Here is a 21,787-nt window from a genome sequence, read left to right as displayed (position 1 = left end):
CTTAACCAGTCATTGAACACTAGTTCCTTAGGATATACTTTAGAAAATGGTACAGAACCATTTTGAACTTTACATTTTATTTTGTTTACTAGCTAGAAAATGCTGTTTCCAATATAACTGTTTCAGAATTACAACATTTTGTATGGGTTTTCCCCCCCCCATTTTTGCCTGTTCAAGAGTACCTAGTCAAGATGTAAGATGGAATTCAAATAGGATCCTGCCATGCTTAAAAAATTAGATTAACCTTAAAGTATTCTGAAAAATTATGTTTTCTTGACTCCATTTTTTAATATAAATTAAGTTAGCAAGGATATGAATAAATTATTATTTGGGGATCTTTTATTTTAACATAGATTTGGGGTTCTTTTGTTTTTGAGATGGAGTCTCACTGTATCACCCAAACTGGAGTGCAGTGGTGTGATCTTGGCTCACTGCAACCCCTACCTCCTGTGTTCAAGCAATTCTTGCACTTCAGCCTCCCGAGTAGCTGGGACTACAGGCACGCACCATGATGCCCGGCTAAGTTTTATATTTTTAGTAGAGACAGGGTTTCACCATGTTGGCCAGGCTGGTCTCGAACTCCTGACCTCGCGTGATTTGCCCGCTTCGGCCTCCCAAAGTGCTGAGATTGCAGGTGTGAGTCACTGCGCCTGGCCGATTTAGGGTTCTTTAATAAATGTTAACTTAAAATAATTTTTAATGTAGTGATACTTTTATTTCTGGGAAAACAGAAGATTGATTATTGTTTGAGTTTGGTAATTTTGACAATGAAAGGAAAGTAGTAAACTGCCTACCCAAAATTGCTGGTGCATCAGTCTACCTCCTGAGTAGATTGCCAGTTAGGGTGGATTTTTCTAAGACTTCTGGTTTGTGAAGTGAAAACATAACCAGCATTTCATTGGACATATTGAGTTTTATTTACAAACACTAAAATTTTGAAATATTTTTATATAGTAGATTAGTTAGTTCTTGATGTAGGATATCATAGAAAAAATAAAGAGCATTTAGGTCTTAGAATTATACAGAGCTGAATTTGATTTGAATCCTGGCTCTGCTACACTGGTAGTGTTACCTTGAGTAAGTTAGTTAATATTCATTCATGTATTTATCAAGTAATAACTGTATGCTAGGCGTGGGGAAAGGGTGAAGTAGGGAGAAGATGTAACACCTGTTTTTAAAGAATTCAGAGGCTATGAACATTCGGTGCAACTTCTCTGAATCTGTTATCTTGTTGGCAAAATAGAGGTGAGAAAACTTTAAATACTCAAGATGGTACTTAGAGGAACAATATGTGTTCAGTAAGAATTAGGCTGTGTATTGTTATTCATATATTTAATTGTAGGCACACTCAGAGACATAAAAATATGTATTAAATCCCTTCCTTGTTGGGGGACCATGATGCTTTAAGAGATTTATTTTAAGTTGTTTAGTAAGATTCATTCATTCAATCAAATATTAATGGAGCTCCTGTGAAGTTCAGGAATTTTTCTGGCACCAGAGGTACTTACAGGTTTCTAGAATTTGAAGGCCTGGTGCCATTGCCTTGTGCTTTTGCTCTTGGTTTTAATTTTTGACTAAGCAGGAAAGTTCGTCAAACTCTAGAAAAATTACTTGTATTAGTCTAATGAAAATACTTGCTATCTGTTATAGGAACACACGTGTCATTTGGAACCAGAGCCACCATCTAGAGCAGGGATCTCTTAACTTTTTTTGTACAAGGCCAGATATTTGTGACTTTATGGGCCATTCCGACTCTGTTGTGGCTACTCAGCTCTGCCATTGTATGTAAAAGCAGCTATGGACAATACCTAAATGAAAGAGTGTGGCTGTGTTCCAATAAAATTTTATTAGGGATACTGAAACTTGAATTTCTTATAATTCTCACACCACAAAATAATCTTTTTGTTTTCGATTTTTAAAATTTCAAACATTTAAAAGTGTAAAAACTGGTTCGATCATACAAAACAGGTGACCAAACTGATTAGGCCCACAGGTCATAGTTTACTGATACGTTATCTAGGGCATAATCTGTGAATTGGCTATAATTGTTGGATAATTGCCAGGCATTTAAGTGAATGGTCCTTTTTAGTAGGGATTGTGTGTATCAGGTTTGTGTTCTGCCCCGTTTTTTCTCATCCAAGTTTACTTTTATACACTAAGTATGTTTGAGTAGAGGAAACTAAGGAAAAACTTAATAGGAACTAATGGGAAACACTAGGGTGACTTTTTCCCCCCTCATCCAGTTAAGCATTGGAAGGTCATCTTGTCAAGGCTAATTACTCTAGGATTTTTCATCCGCTTCATGTCAAATTCTGTAACTGAATATCAGATAATATGTACAAGATCTTCTTTACTTGGAATTTAAAAATTTATACAGTAGGAAATTTTATCTTTTAAATAAATTGTGTATAAATAACAGTATATTAACATCTCTTGCGCACTACTGAATGCTATTTTTTTGGTCTTGAAACGTGGTTTTATATTGACTGTGATAATTTTGTATATTAAAACTGTCATTTAAAAATCTGTTATCTTGTTTTCTGTAGACACCAGAGAAGAAACAATCGGAATCATCCAGGGGAAGAAAGAGAAAAGCAGAAAACCAGAATGAAAGTAGTCAGGGTAAGCACACAACATCTTCCTTCAGAGCCTAGTAGACACTTAAAATTAATTGTTTTAATTTTTAACCAGTTAATATTCTAGTTGTAAAATAATATGAAGTTGTAAATCTTGGTGTGTGCACAGGTAGTTAGTGTATGATTATTGCTTTGAGGCTTTTCAAAGTTGCCCTTATTGTTTTCATTTGGGTCCTAGAAAGACAAGTATCATATCCAAATCTGGCAAGCATTAACTTATGACTTTTCATTTTTCATTCTTTGTATGTATTGTTTGAAATGACTTGTTTTTGAATTAAAAGCTTCAATCTCACTTTAACAGAACTACTTAAACTTCTCCTTTTTATTTAAAAAAAAAGGCTATAAAAATAATTATGAGAGACTCTAGTTAAAGCATCTGTTTTTCTTTCCATCCTTTCTTGCATACCTACCTTTTGTGATATGAGCTAAGAAAATTATTTTCATTAAACTAAATGTCTTATAATGAGTAGAAAAATAGTACTGTCATTTAATTTGAGCACTAAAAATTAAATATAATAAATTAGGCTCTTAAATCATGTATAATGATGACTTTATACATAATGTTACATGTGTTGGAGCTAATCTTTAGCCATAAGATCTATAGCTGTGAACCCATGAATTACTGGTGTATATAGGGCACACTGGAAGCAAGGAATATATTTGCAGCAACTGTCTTTGTGGAAGGAAGGGGTAAGTCATTTTAGTGCCTTTTCTGAGGTGTATTGTATTTTATATCTCAGTTTACACTGAGCTCCTTTTTGGTCTTAGTGTAGCTCCCCCAAGTTGTAGTTAGTGGACTTTGAGCTTTTTTTATTGTAAAGATATAATAATTACTACGATTTCAACTGTTCTGAAAACTCAAAAACAAGCCCCCAAATAAGATGAGGCTTCTGGATTGGTTTAACCATGTTTTTTCCCTTTGTGCTGTGCCATCTGCAGAATTGTCTGATTATTTTTGTTTTTAGTCTGGTTGCCTAAATTGTTTTTTCTCATTTCACCTTCCTTACTTATATTTGCTTTAGTCTGGCTTTCAGTGTTTTTTCCCCCCTTCCTTTGGAGTAAACTTGACTTCAAGTCCAAAGCAGACCTCTCCTCTCATCTTCTGCAGGGTTCCCCAAACTCCCGGTCTTATAGTCCTTGGCCTATTGGGAACCAGGTCGTACAGCAGGAGATGAGCAGCAGGCCAGTGAGCATTACCGCCTGAGCTCTGCTTCCTGTCAGATCAGCAGCGGCATTAGATTCTCATAGGAGTGTGAGCCCTATTGTGAACTGCACATGCAAGGGATCCAAGTTATGCACTCCTTTATGAGAATCTAATGCCTGATAATCTGAGGTGGAACAGTTTCATCCCAAAACCATCTTCCCTACTGCCCGCGGTCTTTGGATAAATTGTCTTCCACAAAAGTGGTCCCTGGTACCAAAAAGGTGGGGAACTACTGATCTTATGGACTAGATTGGGCATATCTCCATTCCAAAACTAGTATGACCAACAGAGGTAGTATTGCCTTAAAAAATGAGGCCATCTCTAGGTGGATAGTGTCAGAAATTTAAAAAAAGAAAAAAAATCAGGCCCATCTTTGAAACTGGAAATGGAGTTAAGTTCTTAAACATACAGCCTGTATTGAGAAGGGATGATACTTGAACAAAATTGGATTTCTAATAAGAAGGAGAGAAGGGGACCTGGAAGTGGAAGTTGTATAGGAGTCAGCTTCCTCTGAAGTTACATGTGCCACGTAGGGTGAAGGGTGTTAACAGAACAAAATTTTCATTCAGCTAAGGAAAAAGAATTGGGGAAATAGCCTCTGGAGTAGGCAACCAAAACCATCTGTCTTCATTAAAATATAGCACCTCTTTACAGTCTACGGAGAAATTATTATAGACAGAAGGGAAGTTCCTTTAGCATAAGACCTTTACAGTCATCTCTGACCTCTAAATAAATCTGTGCAGAACTAATGTTCAAAATTTCCAGGTAGCATTGGTAGTCCTGAATACTTGTTTAGTTTTTAAAAATTCCCCCCACCTTGTTCCAAGAAGAAATTTAAAGTTGTTGAACTTTTAAGAATACTGTTTTTCATCTTAGTAATGGCTGGCACATAGTAACCACTTAAGAAATATTTGTTAAATAAAATAAATGAATGCATGAAGTAAGTCAGCATTGAATTGATAAATATATGTATGTTTATATTAAGGAAAGCTTTTGACTTTGTGATATAACTAGTTGTAAATTGAAGAAATCGTGTATTCTATATAGTTCCAGTCAAGGATGGCTACTTCTCCCCTAAGAAAGCATCTGTAAACACCATATTTCTTAGCATGTTCTTAAATTAAGACTTAAAGGACTGATGAAGAATCCATTTTAGAGCAAAATATTTAAAAAATAGCATGATCTCTAATGAGCTAGTTCACTTTGTCAGTATGGTCATATAAGCAATATTTACAATCTAGTTTTTAAAAAACATTGTATTTAATTTGGGAATGGTTTTTAGAAAATCAAAATACAATTACAAAATAACATTCCTATTGAAGCGTGTTACTGTCAGTTTGACAGGAATCATCTTATGGTTTATATAATTAAAGCTGTTTTATTTTACAGGTAAAGGTTAGTTTGTCAGTGATGCAATCGCTACTTTTTTATTTACTGATTTGCCTTTCTGAAATTAGTAGTTATTAAGCAGTATTAATAATGTAGTTTTAAAACAGGATATCACTTACATCATTTATTTGTATGATTCTCCAATAACTGGAACTTTTAAAAATTGGCATGTCTCTATTGAAATGTCACTTGATTTTCATATTTGTGAAATTGATAGCTGATGTCCTGTGGACCCTTTAATATTTTTTTGATGCCCATCAGTACCCTACTAACATGCGCTTCTTATATTTTAGGAAAAAGTATTGGGGGACGTGGCCACAAAATTAGCGACTATTTTGAAGTAAGTTCATTGAGGATTATCTCCTTTTCCTAATTCAGTACTATTCTGCTGTGAGCTAAAAATATTTTCTTAGCAGCACAGGTCACCTTTTGATTACTTGCTTGATTAGAGCAGAGCTTTATTACTATGTGGTATCTTTTCTTTCTAGGAAAATTATATTTACATTTATATTGGGATGCCATTCATTGTTTTCTAAATACTTTCTCACATAGTTGTTTATAATAACCTGTAAGATAGGCAAAATACATATTAGTGTTTCAGTTTACAGATGATGAAACTGAAGCCCAGAAATGTAAAGTAGCCTACATTGTAATTTTTTGAATTTTTCTGTCAGACCTTGGCAACAGTGACCTTGAGCAATAATAGAACACTAGGCATAAATGGGTTAACCCATTTAAGGCAAATTCTGAATTGAGGAGTAAAGAATAGAACTTAAACTTCCCTGGCTCTCTAGCTCAGAATTCTCTCTACTATCAATACCGACTTCATCACATTACAACAACATTTGAGTCCTGTGGATGGAGATTAAGTATTTGATAGAGGCTTGAATCTAAGAGAATGCGAAAACAATAAATTTAGATTCTTACCCAATCTGGAATGTTGCCTTGCTTCTATATAGAAACACTTTTGGCTACCGTTTTAAATTAGAAAAATTTTAAGTGTAATTATTAAAACAAACATGGTCTACTCAATTGAAAAATATTTATATTTACTTGAGAGAGCAGAATTGGCTGATTAAGGGAAGGGCTGATTTTTTAAAATCCACCACTGCTTGCTTTCTTGGGTTTGTAAAATCTAAAGTAAAGCAGTTGCTGACCATGAGATACCTTGCTTTTTGGTTGAGGTCAGTCACAGTCACTTACTGATATCATTAATTAAGAACCTTTGCCAAAGGTACGATCAATTCAAATAAACAAATGTCTCTTGAATGCCTACTGTGTGCTAAATTTTATGCTAGGCTCTATTGGTAAAATAAATAAGGCAAAATCCCTAGGTTGTAGGAAGTTGTTTAATGAACATGCTAGGAAGTCCCCATCTGTGCTGTTCATGTAAGTAATTAAACAGGAAATGATGAAGTGGACAGTAATTACACCCCCAGAGGAACTTTGCAGCAGCAAGTTATTTTCTTTTCCCATCCTTCGTATGGAAACTTGAAATAGGAGAAAAGGTAGCTATGGAACAGATCAGTTGACTTCCCTTCATATGCAGCTAAGTCATGCACTTTGTACAGAAGAATTGATTTTTTAAGGATTTTGTGCTGTTAGAGGGAAGGGACCTATTATAATTCTTTTTATTTTATTTTATTTTATTTTATTTATTTATTTATTTTTTTGAGACAGAGTCTCGCTATGTCGCCCAGGGTGGAGTGCAGTGGCCGGATCTCAGCTCACTGCAAGCTCCGCCTCCCGGGTTTTTACGCCATTCTCCTGCCTCAGCCTCCCGAGTAGCCGGGACTACAGGCGCCCACCACCTTGCCCGGCTAGTTTTTTGTATTTTTTTTTTTTTAGTAGAGACGGGGTTTCACCGTGTTAGCCAGGATGGTCTCGAACTCCTGACCTCGTGATCCGCCCGTCTCGCCCTCCCAAAGTGCTGGGATTACAGGCTTGAGCCACCGCGCCCGGCCTATAATTCTTTTTATATAGTGCCATGAACACTTGGATATCTTGAGACCGATATTCTGTTTAAAATAGTTGATGATGTTCACTAAGGTCTATGTGTAGACATTTTGGAATTTCTTGGGATTAGGGACTATATGGCTCAATAAACATTTGTAGGGAACCTGTGCTAAGATTTGGGAGGAAAACAAAATATGTTTATTGCTTTGGAGGAATTTATTTGTCTTTGAGTTGACCAAAATACGAGATTATAGTAAGAATATAGAGTAATAATCCTTGTCATGTTCTTGTGATCAGTAGTCTCTCAGTCTTTTAGGACTTGGCTGACCTTAGGTTTTTTTTTTGTTCTGGATCCATTTAAATGACTACTTATTTTAAAATTAGGTATATTTAGATTAATTCTTAATGTCATATCTGAAATAACAACTGTCTGAGCCTGCTTTGGTAAATAATAATGTTTCCTTTTTCTTTCACTCAGTACCAAGGTGGAAATGGCTCAAGTCCAGTAAGAGGCATACCTCCTGCAATCCGTTCTCCTCAAAATTCACATTCACATTCCACTCCTTCCTCATCTGTAAGTCATCTTTCAAGTTTTTCAGGCATAGTCTTTGGGAGGTTATGTATATTGAATAAGTTTTATAATTTGTTGTTTTTTATTGAGAACTTAAATAAGTTAGCATTTATCTTTTAATACATTATTTCTGTGGCATGAATTAAATCCTTTTAAATTATCTGGTGCTATTGGAATTTTATTTCTGGAAGTGAGCCTCTTAAAGATTTTCTGAATTAATTATATCCAAGAAGCATTGTTTCTGTTAAAAGAATGCCTGTTGAGTCTGTGGGACTAACATGAGTACTCTTGTATCAGTCTGTATTCAGTTGTTGATTCCTAATTTATAATTTTCTTAACAATTGAATTTCTTAACCACTAAAATTATAGCATAATTCCTTTCTGGGAATCCTTAAGAAAAAGGCAGGATATGTAGTTTAGTATAGATAAAGAATCACGGACTTAAAATTATCTTAAACTTTTTGGTTTATTGCTAACGTTTTAGATATAGTTCTTTTATATGCATTGTTTTGCATATTGGATTTCATTTTTAAATTTACTTTCATTGTGTGAAAGTTCAGTATCTAACTAGGAAAACAATATTGGTTTTCAGTAATTTAAAGAATCAGAGTTTCACTTATTTATTCAAGCACCTTGTTTTTATTTCTTGTGTCCCCTTCTTGTCTTTGTCTTTAGACATACTTGGTTGTGTCTTACTCATTTTGTACCTTTGAGGATATCACATTGCTGTGTATAAAGTAAGGCATAAGATTCAACAGTAACTTTAAGAGTTGTAGTGATAGCATTGATACAATGTTATAATCTGCTTTCAGTGAGTGTATTTTTGAACTAGTGACCAGATAAACTATGAAATTCATTAATAAATTGATATTAAACTACATAAGGGCATGTATTATTGTCCCTAGTACTAAGTTTGTTTTTTGAACTATCCTAATAAATTTTTAATATTTTCCAGAATAATTTATTTGGCCTTTTTTTTTTTTTTTTTTTTAAACAGTACGAAAGCATTAAGATTTCTTTTATAGCACTAGAATGTAAGCTCCATGAGGGCAGGGAATATATTGTATTTCTCACTGGGTCTTATGTAGGAGGTACTTAATGAATGCTTGTTGAATAAATGGTGATTAAAGTTTTCTAAAAGTCACTTATGTTTCAATGTAGGTATTATTCTGATAGAAACTTCTGCAGAAATGTTAAGTAATTGTTGCTAATTAGAAACCTGTTTTTTTTTTTTTTTGCTAATATAAAATTTTTAATAATTTTTTTAGGTTCGACCGAATAGCCCTTCTCCTACTGCATTAGCATTTGGGGACCACCCTATTATACAACCAAAGCAGTTATCCTTTAAAATTATTCAGGTAAATGATAATTAAAATGTTTTTTTCCCATGGCTTCTAAGAAACCATTGACTAACTTACTAACAACTGAGATGTCTGTTTGTTTTATATGTAGTCATAAAGCAGAATTACACATCGAGAAAGATAACAGTAATTACTAAACAAAAACAACGGAATTTGTAGGAAGGAGTGAGAAACTGAAACACAATTTACTATCAGCTTTTTAAACAACCATAACATGTCACTTCTGTTTACTGATTCTTTCTGAACTTAATTTCCAAGTATATGTAATTGATATATTGTGAAACTGCTGTATTTTTTGTAAGTGTACATTAAAGCCGCTCATTTGACTGTATGTATGTAAATACATATATGTGACAAACTATAAAAATTATTTGAATTATTTGTATATTTTCTACACTTACTTAGTTTCATGAATTTTGAGCACTAAGTTCTTCATTTTAATTTTTTACGTGTGGTAGTTTCTGAATGGCACTTTCTCAGACTGGGGTTTGGAAGAGTAGAGTAAATATTACTCTTCAACCTCAGCTTGCCAGTTTATTTCCATTAGATTTTATTTGTGAGGTCATATCCAAACTGTTGTGCATGTATCAAAACCTCTTTCTTTGGATGATCCTGAGGCTAGGATTACAAGTACATTCCTTCATCCACTGAGTAGATCATGAAAGGTTTTGCTGCATGAGATGTTGGTCAAAGGACATAAAATTTTAGTTAGAAAGAATAAGTTCAAGGGAACTATTATACATCATGGGGGCTACAGTTAAAAACAGTATTTTGTGTATATGAAAATTGCTAAGAGAGTAGATTTTAAGTGTTCACACCACGAAAAAAAGATATGTGTTAAATAACTTGATTTAGCCATTCCACAATGTAAACATATATCAAAACATTGTGTTGTATACCATAAATAGATAGGTTTTTACTTATCAATTTAAAACAGGTTTTGCAAAATTCAAAAAAATCAGCTAGAGGAACGTATAGCACAAAGCAGCGGATATATTGAATTGTAATGTGGGACATCAATATTCTAAGTAATTGACCTTTCTAGATGTTTCTTGGTAAGTCTGTAGCGTTTATACATTTGAAGTTATTAAAACTGCACTAAAACTTTTTGAGATTCACTTTACATATGCACACAAATATATTTTTCTTTACCTTTTGAATTTGGAGTAAAGTCTGGTTTTGTGTTTGCTTGAAACAACATATATAATGGAGATAATAAAATAACTTTTTTCATTTAGACTGATCTCACAATGCTGAAATTAGCAGCATTAGAAAGTAATAAAATCCAGGACCTGGAAAAGAAGGAGGGACGTATAGATGATTTGCTCAGGGTAAGTAATGAGTCATAGAGGGGAAAAAATTGAATAAATTATTTGGCAACAGTCAAACTGTTCAGAAAATACTTAGCATTGCAAAAAAAAAATCTGTAGCTAGGCTGGGCGCGGTGGCTTATGCCTGTAATCCCAGCACTTTGGGAGGTCGAGGTGGGCAGATCACAAGGTCAAGAGATCGAGAGCATCCTGGCCAACATGGTGAAACCCCGTCTCTACTAAAAATACAAAAATTAGCTGGGCGTGGTGGCGCACGCCTGTAGTCCCAGCTACTCGGGAGGCTGAGGCAAGAGAATCGCTTGAACCTGGGGGGTGGAGGTTGCAGTGAGTTGAGATCGCACCACTGCACTCCTGCCTGGCGACAGAGTGAGACTGTCTCAGAAAAAAAAAATACTGTAACTAGAACTCAGTAAGCTTTTTCTGTTAATTTAAGTACGTGATTGAAAATACCAATTTTAAAGTGAAATATTTTATTAGATCTTCAGTAAATTGGGAATTGAGAAACTGTTGGAGAACTGGAAGGAAGTTAATAACATTTATGTGACCAACAACCGTAACACAAATAGCCATTTCATGTTAAAGTTTTTGATTTTACTATATGCCTGACATCTGATACCGATAGGATGAAGTAACTGCTGCAGTTCTGAAGGATTTTTAATGGAAGCTTTATTTAAAAATACATCTAGAAGTATACTTATAATGTAAGGGTTTAAAGCAGCAGTTCTTACCCTTGATGCTCCTTAGACTCACCAGTTGGGAAGGGTGAAAGAACTAATGCCTGAACTCTACCCTGAGAGGTTCTGATCAAGTTGATGACATGATGTGGGCTTGGACATTGGTAGTTTTAAAGGCTCTCCTGGATAATTCTAATGTAAGCCAGAATTGAGAACTACTGGTATAGAAACTCAATAAAACCAACACCTGTGATCCTACTGTGTTTGTCAGTACCTTTAAAACATCCAGTGTGTCTTTTTCCTGATCCTGTCATACTTACTTTCTCACATCCATTTACCATTTAACCACTATTTTAAATTTTGTGTTTGTCATGCCTTGGTGTTTCTTTATGGTTGTATTAAATATGTGCTTACATTCTTAACAATATATTATTTCATTTGGTTTTTGAACGTTAAATGAAATTTTCCGGTATGGACCCTTTTGCCCAGCTTGTTTTCACTGAATGTTATATATCATAGAGTCGTCCACTTTGATGAGTATAACTGTAGTTTGTTCATTTCACTGCAGTATTGTAAGGAGTTTTGAGTATACCATAATTTCTGTATCTTTTCTGCTTTTAGTTGACATTTTATTTCTACTTTTTCTAATATAAACAGTTCTAAGAACATTCTTTGTACGTGTCTTCAGGGCAAATATGAAGGAATTTTTCTATGGTATATGTTTAGGAAAGACATAGCCAGAGTACAGGGCGTATGCATTTTCCATTTTACTGTGTAATAGCAGTTATTTCTCAAAGTTTTTTAGTCTGGTCATTTTTTCTCCCCTAAGTGACACTCTGTCACCCGGGCTAGAGCACAGTGGGGGATCATAGCTCACTGTAACCTTAAACTCCCGGGTTTAAGCAATATTTCTCCCTCAGGCTCCTGAGTAGCTAGGACTACAGGCTTGTGCCATCACTCCGGGCTGATTTTTTTTTTATTTTTTGTGGAACTGGGAGTCTGCAGGCTGGTATTGAACTCCTGGCTTCAAGTGATCCTCCCACCTTGGCCTCCCAAAGTGCTGGGACTACAGGCATGAGCCACCATGCCCAGCTGATCTTTCAATATAAATTATTAGTCTTACTGAAATTGATTTTTGGTATGGCATGATGTTTCATTTCAGTTTCTTTCTATATGGATAATCAGTTGTTCATCCCCATTTAATTAAAAGCTCATTCTCATACTGCCAGCTCTATCATCATAAAATCTTGTTTCCAGTATACAAGTGTATCTATTTCTGTGTTCTGTATCATGTTTCCTTGTTCTGTTTGTGTCTCTACACAAGTACTGCAGCATCTTTTTATCATTGTTGATAAAACAATTTTTATCAATTGTTTTTGGCCGTAACAGTGAACATAAATAACAGTCCTTCAAATGAGATAGAAGCTTATTTTTCAAGAGAAGAACAGAAGTGGGCAGCTCAGATATTATTACTCCTCAGTATCATATGGGACCTTGTCATTGTTAGTTCATGGCTTATATCTCAAAGGTCACAACAAGATTCTATATATCTATTTAGGGTCACAATTATGATGTCTGCTTTCTAAGCAGATAACAGGAGGGAGGATGGGAGCAGAGAACAAGAAGCACAATTCTGTGTGCAGCCTTCTTGGATGTCTCATTGAACAACTTCTGCTTGCATCTTGTTAACCATCCTTCGCTGCAAGGGAAGCTGGGAACTGTAGTCTTTTGGCTAGGCAGATAGCAATCCAGGATAAAACATTAAATTTCCATTATTAAGGAAGAAGGGGGCTTGGGTGATTATAATTATGTAGCTTTATATTAAGTCATGATACATGGTTAAACATACATCCTCTTCTTCATTTTGGCTATTTTTGGCCCTTTGCAGTCTTAGAGAAATTTTAGAATCAGGTTTCAAGTTGCATATGCATCATACACACATTGTTGAGGTTTTGTTTGAATTGCTGAGGGTCTATTGGTTTTAAATTCTGTTTCCTCCTCCTTGAAAAACAATTGTGTTGGGTATCTAATTTTAGGTTGGCAATTATTTTCTCTCAGCACTTTCAAGATACTGTGCCCTTGTCTTGTGGATTCTACCATGGTTGGCCTAGACTTTTGATTCTCAAACTGTGATCCTCAGACCAGGAGCATCAACATTCCTGGAGAACTTACTAGAAATGGAAATTTTCAGGTCCTTCCTGAGACCCGATTCAGAAGCTCTGGGAATGGTTCCCAGTAATCTGTTGTAACAAGCCCTATGGGTTATTCTCTTGCCACTGTACTAATCAGGCTTATCTTTTGATGTTAGAGAGAGGCCTCTTTTCTGAGCATATGGCCACCTACAGAGTGAACAGAATTAGTATCCTATTGCTAAGGAAGAGTGGTGAGGACAGCTGTTGGGTAGGCAACTTGTGTATGTCATTTATAAGTTCAGTGGAGAAAATATTTTGTTATAAGAGATAGAGGAAAACTCACATTTAATTTGTTAATTATGAGATAGAGGAAAACACATTTATTTTTAAGTGATAGATACTTTATATACCATATGTTAGTTATTTTTAACAAAGTGAGGTAGATTGTGTTGCTTCTATTTAGAAATAAGAAAGCTGAACTAAGGTTCTTGTAACTTAGCCAAAGTTAACCTTAGAGTATGGATTTGAATGCGATGGATATGGATACAAACTTCCCTGTATGTACTTTCCACTGTACACTTAAGTAACATTTAACAGTATTATCTCATGGCTAAGTAGGCTTTTTTTTTTCTTGTATCATACTCAGATATTTAATATTATTATTCCTATCTGTATACAATTTATTTAGAACATTAATAATATTTCTAAGCTTTTCATATTCCCCAGTCTAGACCTTTTGCATTTTCTACTTATGTCATAGGCTAACTGTGATCTCAGACGGCAAATAGATGAACAACAAAAATTACTTGAAAAATACAAAGAACGATTAAATAAGTGCATATCAATGAGCAAGAAACTTCTTATTGAAAAGGTAGGCTAAAAGTTGAGTAAATTTTCCCTTCCCCTTCATTAGCCGTTTTTGCTTTGTATGCTTTTATAAATTAATGAATAAAATTGCGTGACGATTTTTTTTCTCCTTTTTTCAGAGTACACAAGAAAAATTGTCAAGCAGAGAGAAGAGTATGCAAGATCGATTACGCCTCGGGCACTTTACAACAGTTAGACATGGCGCTTCATTTACTGAACAATGGACAGATGGCTTTGCATTTCAGAATCTTGTGAAGTTAGTCATTCTTAACATTTAAAAGTTTTTAATATTCCTTTGAGTTTTCATTGCTTTAAAAGATTATAGATTTGTAATTGTGCTCTCCAGTTCCTCACTACTCTGAAATCATAGAATTTAGTACATTTGAAAGGGATATGAAACCAAGAGTATTATAGTTTTAGCTTAGTGATTTCTTGATTAATTAGCATTCGTCTATGGAATATAATATGTTATTCTAACTCTGATTTTCCGACATATTAACTGAACCTTTAGCTTTACAGATGATATTTTGAGAGGGAAATTGTTGAAAATTTAATTTCACTGGAAGATGTGTGTGTGTGTTTATCTCCTAGGATTTTCCTACTTAGTTTTTGCCCATTCCCCATTCCTTACGTGTTAATATTCAGCACTTGCCTGCTCTCTATTCCTAAGGAAAAAAACTTCTCTTTTGCCTCAGATATAGTAAATCATTTATCAGTTAAACTGAACATGTGGCTTTAGCATTTCTGAGGTAAACTCTATTTATTATTTATTTATTTTAATTTCAACTTTTAGATTCAGGGGATATATATGCAGGTTGTTACAGGGTATATTGCCTGATACTGAAGTTTGGGGTACAATTGAACCCATCACTTAGGTAGTGAGCATAGTACCCAATAGTTTTTCGATCCTTGCCCCTGTCTCTGCCTTCTTCATCTTTGTGGCCTCCAGTTTCTATCATTCTCATCTTTATGTCCATGTGTCTCCAACGTTTAGCTCCCACTTATACATGAGAACATGTGGTGTTTGGTTTTCTGTTGCATTTCAGATCAAACTTTAAAACAGAGAAATTATAGTTACCATATTTTCTTGAGTTCAGATGGTGGTAGATAAGGATTGATTGGCTGTTTATGTGTTAAGGAGTGCTAAATATGCTACTCCTTTTTTGGGGATGGGAGGTGGAAAATGTTTTTAAACTTGAAAATCGGGAGTAATGCTAGCATGAACATCAGCTTTTCCAGAGTATCCAGTTATTTGAAATAGAGGCAAACCTTTTTCTTCACTTGTTATCACACCAACATTGCTGTTCAAACACTGCCTCCTAGGACTTGCCACAGAATGGCCTTCTCTCTCAGCAGATTTATTCAACTTTTCTTCAACATAGCTGTGCTAGTTATACCACAGTGAAACAAAGGATAAAGTACTTGTGATATTAGAAAGTTTGGGTTTCAATTCCGCAGATAATGGGACTTGTTAAAGGTTTACATATAGTGTACGTGATCAGAATGATATCTACAGTGATAGTTGTAGAATAATTGATGGTAATGTGAAAATATTACTAGAAAGAGGATGAATGTTATTGGTAGTTAAGATGGAGGGATATCCAGATGAAAGGTGATTAAAGCATGAACTAACATATCAACAGTAAAGTAGAAAGCAGGAGAAGGTAAATTTTTAGTGTTTTATGAGCAAGAGGCTCTGCTACTAAACCCAGACCTGTAGTTGTCCTGCAATGAATAAAAGAGACGGTTATATAATCAATATATGATTGTTGATTCATATATGAATCAATTCATATATGAATTGTATGATTCATACAATATGAATGTTCTGAAATATAAATTCTACCAGTAGTTCCAATTTCTCCACTTAACTGTCAAAAAAGAGGCCAGGTGCAGTGGCTCATGCCTGTAATCCCAGCACTTTGGGAGGCTGAGTTGGGAGGATCACCTGAGGTTGAGAGTTCGATAACAGCTTGGCCAGCAGGGTGAAACCCCGTCTGTACTGAAAATACAAAAATTAGCCAAGAGTGGTGGTGTGCGCCTGTAATCCCCGCTGCTCGGGAGGCTGAGGCACAAGAATCGCTTGAACCTGGGAGGTGGAGGCTGCAGTGAGCTGAGATCACGCCACTGCCCTCCAGCCTGGGCGACAGAGTGAGATTCTGTCTCAAAAAATAACTACCAAAAAAGAAAATAATTACTTGTATGTCCTGACTTTCACTAATAAGCATTTATTGAGGACCTACTATGTTTATATCAAGCCATTTATAATTGGTGATATAACCCAGAGTGGTTAGAAGATGAGAGGAGAAATAAATAAATAAAAAGTAATAAAAATCTCTAAACTGTATAGTCATCCCTGAATAATCAGCTGTTAATATCTATTCCAGTAATTCTTTCCATTAATATTTTAATCATTAGGATTATTACTGCTTATTTGCATTTATACCATCCTGATGGTGCCCTAAAATAGCCTTAAGATTTAGTTATTAAAAATTGAAATTTATTCCTGCCTCTAAATGAAAACTGGATTAAAGTCTTGTTCTCACTTTGCTATTCTTGAGATTTTTCTCTATTAATCTTCTACCTAGGTTCTTCTTGATTTTTTCACTCCTGTCATATTCTGCTACTTCATCACTAAAACCATAGGGAAGGGGATGTGTGTAAGGTCAATTCTGCATTAGCAAAGTAGGAGCCCTTTAGTTCTGGTGTCAATGGTTGGGGAGAGGAGGGCATGAAATATTTGACTTGCTCTAAGTATCGTAACCATATAGGATTTGAAAATTTTTATTGGCATAGTGAGGTGACCTAAAAGAGAACATGGTTACTGTTAGAATAAGCTTAAGGTGTTGTATGATAAGTGGTTTTTAAAAGTTTCACTGTTAACTACTTAATGCTCTGCTCAAACTGCTAAAATATCTAATCTACATTTTAATAATCGACATGGTATCTATTAGTTTTTAGAATTAGGGAGCTATTTGCAAAATTGTTTCAGATTCTTGAATGGTAAGCATTAATTTTATATTGTTACTTTCCCATTTTTCAGAGCCGTGCTAAGTTTTCTTGCTATTTTGTCTTTTTTTCCCTTAAATTATGAAAAATTTTTTTCTCATAAATTTCTTATGTTAAGGTTAATCTGTTTGATTTCAAAACACCAACTTCTCATTCCCGATTTTTTTTTAACAAAAGTAGATTTAGAAAATAACTCTCTTCATATTAAACTCATATTTGCCTTTTGTAAATTTGTTTGCAAATACTGTGGTGAGACGCATGTGTAACATGTACCCCATACTTTAATAGTTTGGGGGCTTGTTTTAGCTCATTTGTTTATTTCATTCAGGAAACATTTATTGAGCAACAGGTAAGTGCTGATCACTACACTAGGTACTAGGGATACAACAGGATACTGTATAAATAGACACCGTCTCCGTTCTTAGGGGGTGATGTCGTCTAACCGGACACTTTCTGATGGAGCATCTGTAGGAATGATATTTATTAGAAAGGATGAGGTGGGGAGATAGAAGGTCCCATGAAATTATATATGGCAACACATCTTTCCCTAATCTAGGGGTTTAGAGAACACCTCACTTAAAAAAATTCTTTCACATGAGACCTGAAAAATAAGTACAAGTCGGTTCACAAGAGTGGAGCCAGAAGGTTACAAATGTATATTATATGATTTTTCATGTTTTTTATGCATTTTTTTCCAATTTAACCATGAAAAGTAATGGAAGGTTAATATGGTTTTATTTGTTTATTTTTACACAGGCAACAAGAATGGGTGAATCAGCAAAGGGAAGATATTGAAAGGCAAAGGAAACTTCTAGCCAAACGCAAACCTCCCACAGCTAATAATTCTCAGGCACCCTCTACCAATTCTGAACCAAAACAAAGGAAAAACAAAGCAGTCAATGGAGCAGAGAATGATCCCTTTGTTAGACCAAATTTACCACAACTGTAAGCCTCCATTTAAAATTTTTCTTTTTTAAAATTGTTGCCATTGAGCATGAATGTTACTAGTGGGTGTTATTTATAATTAATACTTAGATAGCAAAATTGATTATGACCAGGAAGGAAGGCAGTATTGAAAATTTAGCTCTAAATTAATACCCCCAAATATCTGAATTCTACCTTTTTAAGCAGAGATTTAACAATTCTCTTTTAAAACAGAGACTTAGGTAGCTAAGAGGTTACCAGAATTCACCCCTTCCTCTGTGTCTGAATCAGTTAAGAATCAATTGAAAGTTTTGGATTATTCTAATTTAGTGTTTCCATTCACATTCCTTTGTCAGAGAGAATGAAGTAATGTAACTGCCATTTATATATTTTCTCAACCTGTGAAAGCAGTTCATTAGTGGGTTATAGGTATTGTTTTTCCCTTTCTGCTTTTCTTTATTTTCTGGATTTTCTTTCTTAATGAATTATGCTTTATAACTTAAAGGACAAAGACATTTTTTAAAAGTTACATGCTTATTGTAGAAAATTTGGAAAATAGGACAAAAATAATAAAATAATATAGACTATGATCTCATTTCACAGAGAACACCATTGTTAAAATTTCAATATACAGATGTATCCAAACTTATATAAATTTTCTGTTCTAGAAGAACTTATGTAAACTCATGTGAGTAGAAAATACATAGGCTGGGCCTGGTGGCTCATGTCTGTAATCCCAGCACTTTGGGAGGCCGAGGTGGGTGGATCACCTCAGGTCAGGAGTTCTGAGACCAGCCTGGCCAACACGACGAAACCCCGTCTCTACTAAAAATACAAAAATTAGCCGGGCATGGTGTCAGGCACTTGTAAGTCCAGCTACACAGGAGGCTGAGGCAGGAGAATTACTTGAACCCGGGAGGCAGAGGTTGCAGTGAGCCAAAGTGCCATTGCACTTTAGCCTGGGGGACAAGAGTGAGACTTTGTCTCAAAAAAAGAGAAAATACATACACCCTCTAATGTCTTGTGTGTCATATATTTGTTTCTCCTCTATTGAAAGATGGTCTGTCATCCATGCTTTGAATCCCATCCGCAACTGTATCAGGAACCTCTTCTGTTGATACCTCCTTTGTGCTCTACTTATTAACTTCTGTTCAGAAAACATGTAAGCAAAACCATTAAAAAACTCTCCCTCAATTACAAATCCCTTTAGTCTCTATATTCTGTCTGTCCTATTCATAACTAGGCTTCTTGAAAGAGTTGCCTGTCCTTGTAGTCTCTTCTGCCTTGTCTTCCAGTCCCCCTTTCTTAACTGAAATTGTTCTTGATTATCTTCCTGAGGCTAAATGTTGTAACATTTGGGTCTTTAACTTACGTGGCAGCATTGAATATTGTCGACTTATTTTTTTCCAAAAAGACTCTTTTAGTTTTTAAGATACTCAGTTTCCATTTTAACTCATCCAGCTGCATCTTCTCAGTATCTTTCTATGGGCATTGTTTACTTACCAGTCTGTAAAATGTAGATGACTTGTAGGGATATGTCCTAGGCCATCACATTTCTCACTCTGCGTATTCTCCTTGAGTAGTATCTACTCTTAGGGTTTCAGTTACCATGTACATCCTGCTGACATCAAAATTACCATCTCAAGCCCACTTTTCTCTGTTGAGTATCAGATAATTCTTTCTCAGTCTTGAATATCATATCCTGCTTAGTTGCTGTCAGTACTTAAATGTCTCACAGGAACTTCTAATGCAGCCTGTTCAAAACTATATTTACTAAAAACAAACAAAACCTTGTATTTACTGTTATCTTTCCCATTCAGTCTGTCTTTACACACGCACACCTTGCCCCTTTTCTGTGTTCTGTGAGTGGCACTACCATCCTCTCACATGTAAGAATTGTAGTTGTCACCTTTAACATTTTAAGTACAGATTTTATTTATTTTTATTTTTTATTTTTTGAAGAGATGAGTCTCCCCATGTTGTCCAGGCTTGTCTTGAACTCCTGGGCTCAAGCCGTCCTCTTTGCCTTGGCTTCCCAAAGTGCTGGGATCACAGGCATGAGCCACTGCACCTGGCCAGATTTTGCTGATTTTTTCTTAATCCATTAGTGATTAAATGGTGATAATATTAATCTTTCAAAGTTCATCTCAAAATGTACTTTCTTCTTAAAGCCTTTCTTAATTTTGTTGAGCTGTTGTAAGTTACAATTAGAACGTTTTGACTATCATTAATTTTTAAAAAGAACTGTACTTTTTGTAAGTTAGTAAATTTGTTTAAGAAAAAACAAAAACACAGGTGAATGACTGGGTTGGTGGGTGGTTATATTAAAAGAAAGATGGGGTGTCTCACACCATCATCCCAGTGCTTTGGAAGTCTGCAGTGGGAGGATCGCTTGAGTCCAGGAGTTTGAGACCAGCCTCTCAACGTAGTGTGACTTTGTCTCTATTTCTTTAAAAGAAAAAAAAGAGGAAAGTGTGTTCGCTTTAACTCTACCCTGTAGATACCCAGTCCTGTTAGATAGCAGATATATCCACTCATCCTTTATGTAAGTTCCCACTAACACCATTCATTCTAACTCAAGTTAATGCTATCTTTTACTTGGGTTATTTTTATAATCTCTCCCTCGTCCCATTTCAATTTTGGTTTCTTCTTGCAGTCTATTTTCATGTCGTACAGTCATTTTTCTGAAATAAAAATGTGATCCTTTCATTATCTTCCTTATAACCCTAACAAAGCTCTCCAATACTTGAATGATATAACCCAAAAGTCCTAATATGGCTTATAAAGCACTTTTGATGTGGCTACTTCTTCCTTCTCTGGCCTCATTGTTGCCATCATTCAGTACTTCTACTTCACTGTCAACATTCAGACTCTCACCCATTGTCTTAATTTCTGTTAGTCTTTTAAGTCCCACAGTAGTTATCGCTTCCTCCTGAAAGCTTTTCTTTTTTTTTTTTTTTTTTGTTTTTGAGACGGAGTCTCGCTTTGTCGCCCAGGCTGGAGTGCAGTGGCGCGATCTCGGCTCACTGCAAGCTCCGCCTCCCGGGTTCACGCCATTCTCCTGCCTCAGCCTCCTGAGTAGCTGGGACTACAGGCGCCCACAACCGCGCCCGGCTAATTTTTTGTATTTTTAGTAGAGACGGGGTTTCACCGTGGTCTCGATCTCCTGACCTTGTGATCCGCCCGCCTCGGCCTCCCAAAGTGCTGGGATTACAGGCGTGAGCCACCGCGCCCGGCCGAAAGCTTTTCTTTAATACATAAAGATGGGAGTTACTTATTACTTTGAGGTATCACCATAGTAAGTACCCTCTATCTCTTCAGTCACAGCATCAGTGTCCACTTAGGTAATGATACTAGGAACTTGCCTGTCATCTTAATGTTTCCCTTTCCCTCATTCTCTGTGTCTGTTTCCATAACATTTTTGTGTTTGCTCCATTCTTCATTTTCACGGTCACTGTCTTAGTTTAGGACGTTGGTTTTTTATTAACCTAGATTACTGTTTTTCATGTCGCACCGTGTTTAACCTCTGTCAGTGACTTTCTAGATAAAATTCACCCACATGAAGACCCTTTATGTAAACCTTATTTCTCACTTTAGCCTCATTTTCCAACATTTGCCCTATGTATATCTTAAGTTAAACTTTTTCAATTCTCTAAATGGACTGTGCTTTCTTGCTTCTGTGACTTTATCTTGTTCCTTACCTTTCTTCATTTGTCTCATTTCCTATTTATCC

General features: G+C 35.4%; 1 protein-coding gene across 2 annotated transcripts in view; it reads left to right on the top strand.

Annotated features, from left to right (window-relative positions):
* TLK1 (tousled like kinase 1) overlaps positions 1 to 21,787 on the top strand; it is a 166,566-nt gene that overhangs the window by 92,820 nt on the left and 51,959 nt on the right. For both annotated transcript variants that reach the window (XM_028830834.2, XM_077957185.1), the window contains 8 exons: positions 2,547 to 2,622; positions 5,523 to 5,569; positions 7,664 to 7,759; positions 9,025 to 9,114; positions 10,356 to 10,448; positions 14,015 to 14,125; positions 14,241 to 14,377; positions 17,887 to 18,075. In XM_028830834.2, coding sequence (XP_028686667.1) covers positions 2,547 to 2,622; positions 5,523 to 5,569; positions 7,664 to 7,759; positions 9,025 to 9,114; positions 10,356 to 10,448; positions 14,015 to 14,125; positions 14,241 to 14,377; positions 17,887 to 18,075 — 839 coding nt within the window. The remainder of the gene's footprint in view (positions 1 to 2,546; positions 2,623 to 5,522; positions 5,570 to 7,663; positions 7,760 to 9,024; positions 9,115 to 10,355; positions 10,449 to 14,014; positions 14,126 to 14,240; positions 14,378 to 17,886; positions 18,076 to 21,787) is intronic.

This window comes from Macaca mulatta, chromosome 12, assembly GCF_049350105.2.
Source record: "Macaca mulatta isolate MMU2019108-1 chromosome 12, T2T-MMU8v2.0, whole genome shotgun sequence".
Classification (NCBI taxonomy): Eukaryota; Metazoa; Chordata; class Mammalia; order Primates; family Cercopithecidae; genus Macaca; species Macaca mulatta.
The sequence above is the reverse complement of the archived record's forward strand: the minus strand, read 5'-3'. Positions and strand labels throughout refer to the sequence as shown.